The following is a 14,980-nucleotide window of genomic DNA, read 5'->3' on the forward strand; positions in this document are numbered from 1 at the left end:
GCTCATCAAGACCAGCCTCTGAGGGTGTGATTGCAGTAGATTTCCTCTGATGGTACTTCAATTCTTTTATATTTTAGCATTTACAGAGAACTTACAGAAAACTTGATCAAGAAGCAGTAGTATTGTGATGAAGAATTTCACAAGAATGTTTTTTTCAAAGGTGAGCAGCAGCCCAATTTTTCCTGAAGAAGAGAGAAATGGGACTATATTATTTTCAGAGTGCTTCTGTTCCAAAATATAGGTCTCAGTAGTTCTAAAAATTCTTTCTGCTGTGCCCTGCAATAGATGGATTGTTGTATTCCTCCCAGATATTTACTCAGTAAATAAAAGCAATAATGGAAAGCTTATATTATATATGTGCATAAATAACATTTTTGTTTTTAACACTTCAGAATTTTTTTTTGCATCTTTTTCTCCTTAGACTCATTTCAGAAAGTTGTGCTTTAGTTTTCTAAGTATTTTGCAGCTGAATGCTTCAAGAATGCATCTGTAGGGGGAGATTTCAGCTCAAAGCTGTAGTGCCAAATCTAGCAGGTATAGCTGACTTATTTTTTAAATGTTTGCATATTCATGTGTAAAATACTTGTGTTCTGTCCTTGCAATACAAATATATTTTTGGGGCAAAAAGCTGTAGCACTAGCTATATCTCTCCCTTTATTTGATCTGTAACTTAGTACCTCGTTGAGAAAATGATGCTGAGCCCATGATTCATCATCTTAAAATATTAGAAAATCAAGCTGATTCTGTGATTAGGCTTTTTAATTAATTCATATTCTTTCTCTTGTATTGGCAAAATAAGTTTGTCTGTCCTGGTCAACTTCTCTTAGCTTTTTTTGCTCTTGCTCTAGATTTGCTGCCAGTATTTATTTCTTCATGTATTTCAGATTTGGTTCCTTTCTACATTAAGCAAGAAATTATTTGATAAAAGAACTTTTTGTTTAGAAACCCCACTCTTGTTTCCCAGAGAAATATTTTTATTCGGCCTTTAATTAAAAATAATTTTTGTACTGTAAAAGGCAAGTCAATGTGAAGAGGTCTGGCAGGTTTAGTATTTAGTCATGTCATGGTTTGTCTCCTGTCTATAAAGAAGACAAAGAGAAAATAACTTTTTTCTTGCTTTTCTTTTTGTTCTCCATACTTTTGTTACTCTTTTAACTACTTATATAAAACAGTTTTTGAATTGACTAACAGTGAAAGAACAAGGACTAATGACAAAACTTATACCTCAATGAGGTTATGTTGTGTTCTTCCACTTTGCAAATACAGCATTAAGAATCTACTCCATTGCACTTTCTATCCTCAGAGGGAAAGGCAGTGGTGTAGTGCCTTAAAATACCATGTAACCTGACAGAATAAGATGTGTAGGATATGGTACAGCAGGGATTTAATGAGCCATTTTTTTGTCCATTATCAGAAACTTCCTGCAAGGCATGCCCTTAGGAGTGGTTTAAAATTGTTACTTTTTTCCCTATTTTTGCTATATTTTAAAAGAAGTTTGCAGTATAAATGTGTTTGCTAAAGGTCAAGGACAAAATGCTGATGCAAGATGTGTGTGTGTGTAATTTTCAATAATTTATAAAAAGCCTGACATTTGTCAAAAGATGCCATCTCATTCCGTGATGTAAACACATAGAATGGACAAAATGCATTCTGTGTTGGGCCCCCAGTGACAGAGATGTTGTGCAAAAGGTGCTCAACTCTTTTGCTATTTGTACACTTGGTGTTTGGCTGCCTGTTCAAATGTTTCCTGAATCACCATCTTTCAGTGCAGTTACAACAGGAAAAGTGGCATTTTTAATATTGTGACTAACACTTGTATCAGAGCTATGCATTCTGAGTGACAGTGTCCAAGTGCCTCACTAATGCATGACGTGGAGGCAATATGCTGGGTGATAACCCCAGAAATAACCTAGAATTCTTTTCCAGTGCCAGGAAATACTCACTTGAATTCTTGTAGCTGTTTCAAAAGGAGGTAAGTGCTTCAGCCCTGACAACCTAATAATCTGGGGGAAAATAATATCAATAAACACTTCTTGTTGCCTCTGGAGTGCTCTCAGACACTCTTATGTGTCTTGCTATCTATTATGTCATAAATAGATATAGTAGAGTGCCTTTCAAAAGCCCTGATGTTTGCTACCGAAAATGAATATTTTGTTATAGGAATTAATGGAAACTTGAAAAAAAATACACAGAAAACTATTAATAATGTAAGTGTACATGTAGGACTCTAACTGACGAAAGGCTGTTGGAGTGATCTGCAGGAAACACAATTCTGTTGCTGTTGCCTTTGTGTTCCATACAAAGCTTCCCAGCATGGCAGTGATCAGAGCTGGAGGTCCTTGCCCTCACATTTCCCGTGGGTCATTGCTGTCAGGTATTGTACAGGGGAATGGGGACGTGCAGAACCTCAGAGGGGCTGTGTCCAAAGCAGCCAGGACAATTTGGGCCTTGACTAGTGTCATGGGTCATATAGATAGGAAATTATGCATAGTGTCAAAACAAATGAGATTTGGTCTAAAAATTGCTTTTACTATTTCGATTACTGTGATGAAAGGGCCAGAGAAAAGAGCAGAAGAATATCACAATATCAGTATATAAATCCAAGATATACCTTCATGTCAGGTACTTTCTTTTCACATCCTAAATGGATACTGAATGAAAACAAGGGGTGTGAAACAGCTTCTAAATATCTGACTTTGCTTGTTCACCTCTTTCTCAAACACAGTTGTGTTGAGAAGTCTCTTAAAACCATAAATCATTTGAAGGAGAGCAATGTATTTTCTAAATATCGCAAGATAAGGCATAGGGACATATAATAAAATGACCAAATTTTAATCAGAGAGAATCTACATTTAGCTATTACCCTTATGGTTTTTTTTAGATGCTATGAAGCATTGCATGCAAAAATTAAAGGTCTAATTCCTAGCATCAAATCATGAAGAGATAAATTAGTATTGGTATTACTAGCTAAAACAGCAGATTTGAAGTCATTCACAGACAGTAATAATGGATTTGGAGAAGTAAATAATATGGGGATTGACCTGTGGTATAGGTTGCAGCTTGTCTGGATAGAGGTAATAATTCATAATTGCTTGATTCATAAGGGTAAACCATAAGAAGAGAAATTTAAGTGACAAAAGTTGAATGGTATTGTTTAAAACCTACTCTTGTTTCTAGAGTTTCTAGTGGACAGCAAAATGACAGCACGCGCATAATGTAGTTTGATGACTGGTATAAAGTCTTCTGATGTATGACCTCAGAAAAAAATTCATAGGAGAGCTTGTTTGGGTCACAGTCCTGCTTTCTCCAGTGCTAGGAGAATGGGCTGAACAGTGTTGTGTTTGATTTCATAGATTCAAGTGTTCAGACCAGCTGAAAGAGAGACTTAGAAGCAGCCCTATAATGATTTATGCCCTATAGGGGCAGGGCCCTTAATTTGTGCACTTTCATCTAGAAAGGGCACAAATCCTGTCCTTTCTTTCAGGAACTGTTCATTAATATTTTAATGCATTTGGTAAAAGCTGGGATCTTTAAGGCAGATTTAAAATGATAGATGATGAGTTTGTTGCTGGGCTGAACCTTGACTCACTTTACCATTTCTGCCACGTGTCTTTCATCATGGTGAACAATGAGCATGCATGGCATCTTGGAGACACTAGCAAGAACATATAATAAACAAGTTTCCTCTTGACCTCTCTGATGTGACAGTGAACACACTGAGAGGCAATTCCTCTATTTGTAATGACAGACTCCCTGCGACTTGCTTCAGAAGACCTGAGGTTGCATACAGCTATCCCAGAGAGGGAGGCTATGCACCAAGTTTTTATTTCTCTATACCCAGAGATTCTTGAATTGTTCTATCAGGAAGCACATTCCTCTGCAGTAAAGAAAAGTCTCTGTATATAACCAGAAGGTCTGACAGTGATTGAGTAGCTGAAATTAAAAGAAAGTGATCAAAACCTAGCATGAGAAGAATTGTGCTGGCATAGACTAGCAAGACAAAACCCTGAGCAATTGTTACTGGATGGCATGGGAAAAAGATAATCCATGTTATTTTAATACAATTTTAGAAGGTACTTTGGATCTCAAGATAAATTTGTTTTTAAAAAAATAACCCCAGAAAGGATGTTCTACTGACTTTGCAAAACTGCTTTTTCAGATGAGGCTAAAAGAAGCACTACCTCTCACCACTGAATATAAAGACTTATTTTATGGGTCTGCAGACTGGCTTATTCTCAAAGTTCAGGCATATGCTGCTGTTTTCATACCTTAACTAAGTGCTGTGAAGTAACTGAGTTCACCCAGGCTGTCATAAAATGTGAGATAAAATGTTGTAGTTGAAAGTGCTTTCACAGAGAGGGATGGTGACAATGGCAGCGAGTGCCAACATGAGTGAGCGATGGTGTTTAGCAAGTAGGAACAGAGAAATTTGGAGTTTCTATCTCCATCCCAACATTGTTCAAATATTTAATTCAGGTACTTTTTGCAGTAAAATGGTAAGTTCTTCAGGGACGAGGAAGTGGATGTTGATTTGAAACTCTTTGGACACTGCTCTTTATGTGTGGGCAGGTGCTTTGTTATGAGATAAAGATGCCTCCAGCCCTGTCTTAAAATTAAAAATCACTTTTGACCAGACGGTGGTCAGGTTCCTAGTCCAGAAAGGAATCCTTGAATCCTTTGAATCCTTGCTTGCTGTAACAAGGAGAGAGCTGAAGTCAGCTTCTTCACACTGGCATCTCTTTTCACCTGCTCTCTGTAGATAGATCTGACATTACTGCAAATGTCAGATGCACAGTGTTGTTCAGGTGTATTAAGTGTATTTAGTAGTCAATTTAATGCCCAATAATATATAAAAATGTAGCTGGGTCTTGGAATTCTAATTGTGAGTCCAGAGGATTAATATCAAGTATGTATTATATAAAGGAAAGAGTTTTTAAAATAGAAATCATGGGGAGTAGCATAATCCAACACAGAAAACCAGAAGTGTTTACTGAGAGCATGCGCTCATGGGTTTGCAATTTTTTTCATCTTTCTTTCAGTCTTTCTCCAACTAGACAATATTTTAACTTTGCATCTGACAGGATGTTTAAGTATGAGGAATAAGCAAAAAATCAGCAGAGCACATAGCTGTGATTTACTGTGCTGTCAGTAGTGCTGGATGCAGTGCACAGGAATGTTGGTTGTTTGAAAGTGCTGGAGGACCCATCTCATGCTCATCTGTTTGACTTGGTGCATAAGCATTTGCTGTTTTATTGATTGCCAAATGCCTGAGCTTCCAAAGTGTCTCCTTTTTGATGTGCTGTGGCTTGAAATGATAACAGCTGCTTCTTTTCAATGTCCCCAAATTTTAATTTTCTTTTTCATACTTGATTTGGAAAATGTGACACATCAATGAACTGCTGGTTATGTCACATCTCCTAGGTACCTTATGGATGTGTTTATTATTTTTTCCTGTTTTCATAACCTCTTGTGGGAAAAAAGCTATGAGAGTAGCCAGTTGTCACATCTGCTGAGTTTTTCAGGATTTCATGCCCCACTGATGGTTCAGCTGCAGTTTTAGGCACAACTCAGTGTTATTTAGTCCTATCTTGTCTCTTGTCTAGACTGCCTGTCTATTTTGCTGTATCTCACCTGGAAAAGTGTGAAGCCTCAGACTTGGAAATCAAGAAATGCCCTGAGCACTTGAACTAATGAAGTCTGTTTTGTATGAATTTGTGTCTTGAGGTTGATTGATGTTAATGCTAAAGAAAATGAGAGTTCTGTTGCTGAACTTTGGAAGCATGCTCTATCTTGTAGGTAATTAAGTGTGAGCTTACACTGTGCACTTTTTGTCACTTAGAGCACCTACATAGGCTTGATCCTTGACCTGGGTGCTTGTTCATGCAATGAAGATAAAATTTTAAATTATTTTTTCGATTTCTAGAAAACTCTCAAATTTGTTTTGATCAATATTTTTAAGGGTGGGCAAACATGCAAAACTCAGCATTTCTCTAGAGAAATTATAACACACTACTGTTTTTAAAACAGCTAAAATTTTAGGAATTTAAGATCATCTTACTTTGAGTAGGATAAGTAATTTCCTTAGTTAATTTTCAAAATTCAAGTAGCAGATAATTTGGGATTTTTTTTTCCCCATTAAGGTAAGTGGAGTGTATTTCTGCCTGTGCTAGTCCTGATCTCACTATAACTCAGAATATTCATGGTAGAACTTTAGTATTTTGAAATTATATTAGTAACCTTAAATGAGCCTGTGACCCATATGGTTAATCTCAAACTTTTATTTATTGAAATTAAGTCTTTTGTTAAAAAATTGTTAAAATCTTGTGCATATAACCTGGAAACTTGCTTGTGTGTTTTTTTATAGAATTCTACTAGTAATTTTTTATGAACATGTTTACTTAATTTCAGCTTTGTACTAGTTCAGCATAGAAATAAAAAAGTTATGAATTCTCATATCATTGCATATTTTAGTGTTCTATCATAAAAATATTTTGTGCTGTTGCTCAAGAAAAATTTCTTCTTAAAAGGGAAAACAGTATTAAGAATAAAGACGCTATTGATAATTCTTTCACTGTGTAATATTTTAATAATGAAATAATAGCATAAGATCTAAACAAAGAAATATGTTATGCCAGTGTGACAAATGTAATGCTTTGCCTTCCTAGTTTCAATCCTGACTTCATTTTGGTTTTTTTGAAAAAGTGTCTTTGCTGAGTATTGGCATTGCTGAAGAACGCAGTATACTTGCTTGGCTTGTCTACTTGGAATGTAAAGTTAAATCTGTTGTATTTATAAAAATATCAAACAATTTGTCCTTTCACAACAGGAGAAAGGCAAATATATATTTAGAAGAAGGGATTGAAAATAATCTGGTGATGAAAGCAGAGAAAAAAAGTAAGATGCTTCTCCATAATTGTTTATGTACATGCTGACATCTGACAGTTTTCAGGTTGGTGTGAAGCAGATATTGTCCTTTCATTGAGGGAGAGGGAAAGTGATCTCAATTTATTTTGCAGTTATTTCAGGATACCTTGAGGTAAGAATGTGCCTGAGGATAGGTAGAGCAAAGCAGTTGGTGTCTGGTAACTTATTACACAAGGGTAAATCAGTCATTTGCTGGAGCTCTGTTTTGAAAATCTATTGCAGTGTTCAAATTCTGCTGTGTTATGTTTGCTGGTTTTTCAAATAGATTTGGGCAGCCATGCTTTGGTTTGCAATTAAACAGACAATTTCTTCAGGCATTTTTTTTTTCTGCTTCACTGAAGTAAAGAAAAATGTTTTATACCCATTTATTATATTCACTGGCAGTTTCATTACTCTGAATATTCAAAACTCATTGAATGAGAATTGCAGCTTGGAAGAAATCCAAAGTTCTCATTGTTAATGGTGTTTCAAAGAATCATTCTGAATTATCTGGTAAAGGTTACACTTTATTAGATTTATTGATAGCTTTCCTCATGGGTTGGGCATTGGGTTGAATTGCTAAATGAAAAGAGTAAGTGTTTACTTCTAGAAAGAAGTGCTTATATTCTGTTTTTAGTATGACACACTTTTTGGTCTTGGTCTTCTAAATCTTGATTAATCTCAGTTTTGTCTTGTAGCTTGTAGATAGTACCTAATGACTGAAGCTGACATAGCTGCCAGATTCGTGCTTTATGTAATAGAGAAATGTCCTGCTTACATTTTTTTGAGGAAAGCCCTGATTGTTCTGGCTTCCAGGACCTCTGTATACAGCACTTCTTATTCCTTTGTTGTTGCCCATTCTGTTAAATCCCTGATACTCAGCCGGGTGTAGTTTGATGCCCATGGGTGGCTCACAGTATGAACAGCACCGTGATGGCACATCCTTCCTTCTGGCAGACTGACATTCCCATTCCTGTATGGCCTGGCTCTGATCACTGTGGTCACCACACCCTGTCAGGCAGTGTGTCACTGTGTCCTGGTGCACGTGCAGAAGAATTACTTTTGCTGAGTGTCCTTAAATTCTCACACAAAGGACATTGCAGGCGCTTTCAGGGAGCAGCCATTTAAGGTGACAGTACCTGTGTGATCACAGTGCTGATCGTGTTCTATTTTTACATCCTCATGTGACAAAAAGCTCTCATTCATCCTGACTCTCCTAATCAGGGTGTTTCAGCCACTTTTATTTCTGTTGTGTTCAGTCACAGTTGGAAAATGAATGTGTTCTTCAGCGCATCTGTTTTGAAGCAAATCTTGTTTTGAAGAATAGTGTCTAAAGGTGCAATGTTAAGATGGCTTTCCTATCTATTATGGGTTAATTAGAAGAGTTAATTTAACTTAGAATTTTTTCTTGACTTCAACGTTTGCTGAATAATTTTGTAAACACTTCTGTCCATTGGAGCAAAGAAGTGTTCAGAAGAAACTAGAATGGTCACAGAAAGAAGCAAAGAAGAAAGACTAAGAAACAAACCTGAATAGCTGCAGGTTACATATTTAGCCTTGCTCTACAGGGATGTATTTCTTGATTGTATTTATTTGTATTTCAGTGCTTCTTGGGAGTTCCTATTGCCACTGTCTCTGTGGTTCCCATCCTGAAAAAAAATTGCTTTCTAACCAGCCAACACTGGCAGTGTGAGAAAGGAAGTGTAATCCCCATTTTACAGTTGGAAAGAGGCAGAGATGGAGTCTGGCTGTTCTCAGCTCACACAGGATATCTCTGGGAGAGCCAGAAATTGAGCCCAGATATATTGCTTGAGTCCTACTGAGTCTCAAGGCAGTCTTTTCTCAAAACTAAAGAAAATGCATTTATTTGATATACTCATCTCAATGCTTTTCCTGTGGATACTATTTGAAATGTCTGGGGTTTTTTAAAAATTCAAATTAATCTTTTTTTTGCTTTTCATTTTATATCTAGCACTAATGTTTAATGTGAGATGGAATGGAATTTACAGCTTCACTGTGTGAAGGATTGAATTAGAATAAATTTTAATAATAGTTTGAACATAATGAAACAAATTTTTTCAAAGTGATTACATTTTTGATAATCTTTATTGTCATTGCTGTGTAAAAGATTTAGATCTGTTTCCATCTCTTTTTCATAAATTGATGCATATGCAAAAATAGATGATATTTCAGATACTTAAAAGGAAAAATATTCCCCCCCCCCCCCCCCCTTTTTTTTATTAAAAGCAAGTAATGGCTTAGACTGTAGGTTTTAATTATTTTCTCTCTAAAGTATTCAGAAGTTGATAACTTCTAATGTACCATGCAAATCTTGGAATTGGTGTGTGAATGTGGTGGATCCTTCCATGATCTCATCTGGGAGAGAAGTTGTTTTTGTACTGGAGAATTTCTTCAGCAATGTAGGTGCAAAACCAGGTTTTTTTTACCAATTTAAATTTTTCCTAAGATCTTTTTACCAGAACGCATGAATAAACTACCTAAGTCCAGCCACGCAGAGTTAGAACAACTCTATATATTTGAGAACCACAGCAATTTACCCTGTAACTGGAAAAACCATCTCAGGGAGCCTTGGAAAGTTGAACACTTTGGGCTGTGTTCCTTTTTAATATCTGCAGGCTGTTTCAGAGGTAGTGAGTGCTTCTGGACACATATGCAAAGTATCAGCCTTTGACACGGTTGTGGCAGCTTGGCTTTGTTAGCAGGTTAACATTCACTATGTAGAATGAATTTAAACAATCTGCCCAATTCTTAACATGAGGACTGGATTTGCTGTTTTTTTTTTTTTTTCCCAATATTTTACTGAAGTTGCAAACTGGTGTAATATTGTCTGTGGCTGTAGGCAACAGCAATAAAAACTGAGCTAAAAGCTAGTTTTGTACTAACACGTCTAAGAGGAGAGTTGCCGGTGGAGGAGAGGTTTGGCACAGTGTTTAGGAGCTCATCTGTGGCCTTGGCTTTAGACTTACCTTTCTATTTTTTGAAGCTCTCTGGAGGATCTACCTGGACTGTCTCCAGGTGGAACAAGTAGAACCACTTTGAAGAGAAGGTGAATGAGCATCAACTGACAAATTGGTGTCATCACAAGTAGTACTGGCAGAAAGATCTTGCAAATTTACATCCTGCGGTTTTTTATCTTGAATTGAAACCTTAGGAAGTAATTGGGCTGGCTGGCAAAGGATCTGTGTTTGTGAGTGTGATTCTTAAACAAGCCCAGTTTATGTTATACCATATTCAGTCTGCCTTTGGAAAATTAACTATGATATGAAGGGCACCTTGGTATGCATCTGTCTTAGGATTCTGTTGGAGAAATGTTTCAGGGATTACAATTGTCCAGGCATATGGAATAGTAATTGCATGCAAATACATTTTACGCTTTTTAGTTTGGCTCTGTCAGCTGCAACTGCTGGCTGTGCCTGTTTAGTGAAGGGATGTATTATAAAAACAGACAGACTATTAAATGAAAAAATGAGGATGGAAACAAGAGGGCGAAATACAAAATATACTTTCTTATTAGTGGCTATGGAAATTCTGTACCTAAAACAACCCTGGATTTTTTTAGTAGCGATCATACTGATTTAGTATTTATTCATGGGCTGTATGGATTCCTGTTACTTGCTGCCTTCTCTGTGCAAGTCTGAAGTTATTGTGAACTGCACAATGAGTGGCTAAAAAAGAAGTTTGTAATTGTGTATTTGCAGTACATTTAGTTCAGGTCTTAGTTATGAGACTAAGGTGTTTTGTTTTTTTCTTTTGTTTTGGTTTAGTTTTTTTTGGATTTTTTTTTTGGTGAGCTTCAATAGTTTGTGGTTAAGCCTTGAAATTTTGTTAGCTTTAGTTCTGATGTAGTCATGCTGTTCACTGTGTCAAAATGTTTCTCTGACCACTTGGCTACCATTGCTGCCACCTTGGTGAGGACCAGAGAAACCACAGAAACAGCACAACCAGCACAAATTAATCTATTTGATTTGCTTATCTCTTTTTATCTGATAATTAAAATGGACTCTTTAGTTCAACAGAAAACCTATGCACAAATGACATTGATTTGTTTTGATAGGCTTATTGGAAGACAAATGAGCTTTTGAATTACTAGTAACTAAGGAGTGAAAATGATGATAAAATCCTGTGAAGTGCTTCATAAAACTAAGTTCTGAGGAAGTCTGTGGCTGAAGTTCAACATCTATTCATATTTTTAAAATTTTTCATCTAATCTAAACCGTTTTAATTATTTTCACTTCCTCTGTCTGAATAGGTAGGGGTGGTTCTTAAAGCACAAGGTGTTCTTCAGTGCATGGCAGGGGCAGCACTGAGCAGGACTTAATAATTAATTAAACACATCTGTTTCCAGTCAAACAAGCTCAAATCAGTTTGCATCAAATAGAATGGATCACACAGCATTTTTTATTATTTCATTGTAAAGTGAATGGATGCATTCAATAAAGGGGGAAGTGCCCTTTGTGATTGAAAGCGTTATTTTTTTCTTTCTTGTTATTAGGCTTGCAGATAATAACCTTAACGTTTTAGGTGTGATAAGAACAATTGAATTACTAACCCAAAATAGGCTTATTTTGAATTTGGATTTATTTTGAAAGCATGAGCTTATCCAACAATAAGAATGCAGTTCTTTGAAACTCAGATCTAGTCCAAGAAACTAGAATATGAAAAAAGTGTTGCAAGCAATTTTTGAACTGGGCTTTGTTCACATGTCAACACATTTTATCTTCAGTATTCTTAAAGGAAAAGAAAATTTCTGTGAATATCTCTGGCACTTGGCAGTGGAGCAAGCTTAAAATGTAACTGACAAACCATAGAACAGAACTAGTTCCTTCCTGAAAATTGTTCTTTTCTGTCACTTAAATATTATTTTGGGGAGCAGGGATGTAGAAATTGTTCTTTGAGAACCTAGGTATTCTTTTGATTTGCAGGGGAAAGAGACTTTAAGGAGATAAGCCCTTCTGAACATAAAACCCCATACTTCCTTATAAACTTGCCATATATTTCAGTGTTAAAAATGAAGAAGAGTTAGAGCTTGACCCTGATGTCTAATGTATCACCTTATAGGTATGAATTGGGTCCCCAAGCAAAGTAAATAACACTCTGAACTGTGACCAAACCATGAGATAAATTTTTAAACCATATATTTTGGACTGTCCTCTATGGCCTCTAAGCGTTCTATATCAGTCAGGTAAAAATCTGACATTCATCATTGACTGTGTCCAAAATTAACTTTCCTACTAATCTTTCTTCTGTTTTCTGTCCAAAAATGTTAAAGAGTCTGTGGTATACAAAAACTGAGTCAAAGAAAGAATTCCAGCTAAGGTCAATAATAGTATTGTTTTATATAAGGACACTTTATATTAGTTTGGTGTCCCTGACACCAGACCTTGGGATTAGTGGAAAGGTAAAATTCCTAGTGTAGATCCAATACTTGTTTTTTACATTAATGATATTTAATGCTTATTTAATTCTTGAGGTAATTATAACAAATATTTATTGATAAAGAACTGTGCTGCTTTACTGAGTAATGTAATATGAAGCATTGCTTTTGCAGAGAAGAGCAGGAATATTGTGCAGGAAAGAATGGAGTAACCTTTAGGACTGGAGCACTTGGGTGAAATTTGCATTTAAAGATGAGGAAATGTCTGATTCCAGTGATGTGTTTTCCCTTTGATGTGAAGGCAAGTGAAGGGAGCTGCCTGATGGTTTTGGTTGATGACAGCAAGCCAGCAGTGTGATTTAGCTCTCATTAAGGCAAGCATTTCTTCAGTATTATCTTGGAAGCTGTTTCCAGGACAAGTAAAAGTATTGATGCTTTTGCAAAAGGCAGTGCTGAACTTTGGAGTCCCAGGTGTAAAAATATGTGTCTGGAGGGAAGGGCTTGTCCTCCCCAAGGAAACAGTGCAAGTACAGCTAATTTTTTCAGGAGATGAAGAGTTTGTAGATGTATTCTATAAATGCATTATGGATGTAAAATTCAACAGAGAAGAGGGAAGACATTTAACCTGAAAGTTAGTGATGATATAAGAAACTACAAAATAGGTGTAGGTGAATTCAAGGTAGAAATTAAAGGCAGGCAAGGCTCAGACAGCATTTTTCCTACATCACTGGGCTTAGTTGTGTCCATGCTATTACAAATGCTGTTTTAAAAACAGGCACAGTTTTGGCCCTGCTTTCTAGTTCCTGTTAGAAAGCTTTCAGCACCCGAATGAATTGGACTTTGAAACTGCTGTCCACAAAATGAAGTGTAGGTAAAAGTCCCAGCTCTTTTACAAGGGAAGTTGTGTCCACAAATAGGATTGTATGATGTGGTTAGCTCTGACCACACAGAGCTGCTTTGTAACCTGCTGATCTGTATGAATGCTGTGCCCTTTCCTATTTCTGTTATTCCCTTAAATTCCAACATATCTGATGTTTCCCCTGGAAAGGTTACTCTTTTAAGTCTATATTTGAAAATTCCTGATAATGAATGGTGGTCATGTTCCTTTTTCCTGTTTATCTCTTTCCTTGAATGTGGCAACAGTGAATTAGCATAAATGGTCTGAGGAAAGTAGTTAATATAAATTAATTTGTATTCTTCTTTAATCCTTTGAATTTACCTCCTTGAAGATACATCAAAGATGAGTTTGGTTCATCAATATGTTCAGAAGATGAATACAGTAGGGGGAAAGAATCCTGTTTTATGGTATTTTTAAAACGAGAAATAAATCCTTTATAATCAGTAATTGACCTATATGATATGTTTTTTCCAGTTTGTTTCAGATCCTTGTGCCAGCAACCCCTGTCTCCATGGTAACTGCAGCAGCAGCGGGGATGGCTACCTCTGTGTCTGCAGCGAAGGCTTTGAGGGAGCACACTGTGAACACTCACCCCACAGCCTTGCAGCCTCCCAGGGGACAGAGGCCACCTCACCCCGGCACAGCAGCCCAGCCCCGTCCACCCTGGAGCCTGACATTGCCCTGCCCCGCTCCAGGGCCACCGTGACGTTACCTGTGTGGCAGCCAAAGGCAGGACAGAGAGTGGTGGATCTCAGATGGGATGAAATCGAGGTGAGACTATTCGGGCACAGTGAAAATTCACTGACAAAAAAACTTTAAGGTGTTATTTTTGGGTTGTCTTTTCTGCATGGTTTTGTGATCTCCTCAGGAGAGGACTGAAGATATGATCTCTGCCCTGAGTTAATATGCTGATAAAATTAAAATAAAACCCTATTTGGTCCATGTTATGAGTAATGGACTTAAGCTGGTTAGTATGTTGTATTAGATACTTCTTTGAAATGGGATAATATTGGTTCTTCCAGTCAATATCTCCAAACATCAAATAAATTTAGGAAATGCCAAAAGTTAAAGCAATACCTTTAATATTTTTTGTATCTGCCATTGTAATTGCATTTTGCTACATGTTTCTGCATTATTAAGACAACATATTTGCTTGAGGATTAAAAGTGGTGGTTAATACATGACATAGGGCACAACTCTAGGGATGCAATGACAGTATTGGAAACTTTTAAATGTTTAAAATTTAAACATTTGTTGTAACTCCTACAAATAAGTCTCTGTCAAAACTTGTCAACATCTAGTAACACTACAGCTGGAAAGCACACAACATATCATCCTTAACAAATGTGATCTTTGCTTTCCACTGTGTTGTACTCTGCTCTATTTGTAATGCTTAAATGTTTTGCATGGACTCAAGTATCTGCAAAAGTTAAAAGAAGATCAAACTTAACCAAGTTATTGTTAAGGTAATGATCAGCTTAGTACCAAGTTCTAGAAATAATGAAACTTGTTGCTGAAAAAATACTTTAATTTCTGTAGGCAAAGAATTAGAATTTTTGTGGCATCTTATTGAGAAAGGTCTTGTAATAAAATTTTATTTCAGGTTATTCAGGAATAAATAGGTAAAATGTCAGTTGTATCTTTTTTTGAAATGTTTCAATGAGTTTGATTCTCCTGAGGTGTTTTAACATCCTGCATAATGAGAAAGTGAGCAAGCAGGAGTTTAATCATGGAATCGTATTTTTTATCACTCTTTGCTAGCCCAAACAAATGTGTTGATGTTT

General features: G+C 36.4%; 1 protein-coding gene across 1 annotated transcript in view; it reads left to right on the forward strand.

Moving 5' to 3' along the window:
* Positions 1–14,980, forward strand: part of DNER (delta/notch like EGF repeat containing) — a 113,393-nt gene that overhangs the window by 33,730 nt on the left and 64,683 nt on the right. The window contains exon 2 of the mRNA XM_041414352.1: positions 13,671–13,967. Coding sequence (XP_041270286.1) covers positions 13,671–13,967 — 297 coding nt within the window. The remainder of the gene's footprint in view (positions 1–13,670; positions 13,968–14,980) is intronic.

Source organism: Onychostruthus taczanowskii, unplaced genomic scaffold (assembly GCF_017590055.1).
Source record: "Onychostruthus taczanowskii isolate IOZ18803 unplaced genomic scaffold, ASM1759005v1 scaffold45, whole genome shotgun sequence".
NCBI lineage: Eukaryota > Metazoa > Chordata > Aves > Passeriformes > Passeridae > Onychostruthus > Onychostruthus taczanowskii.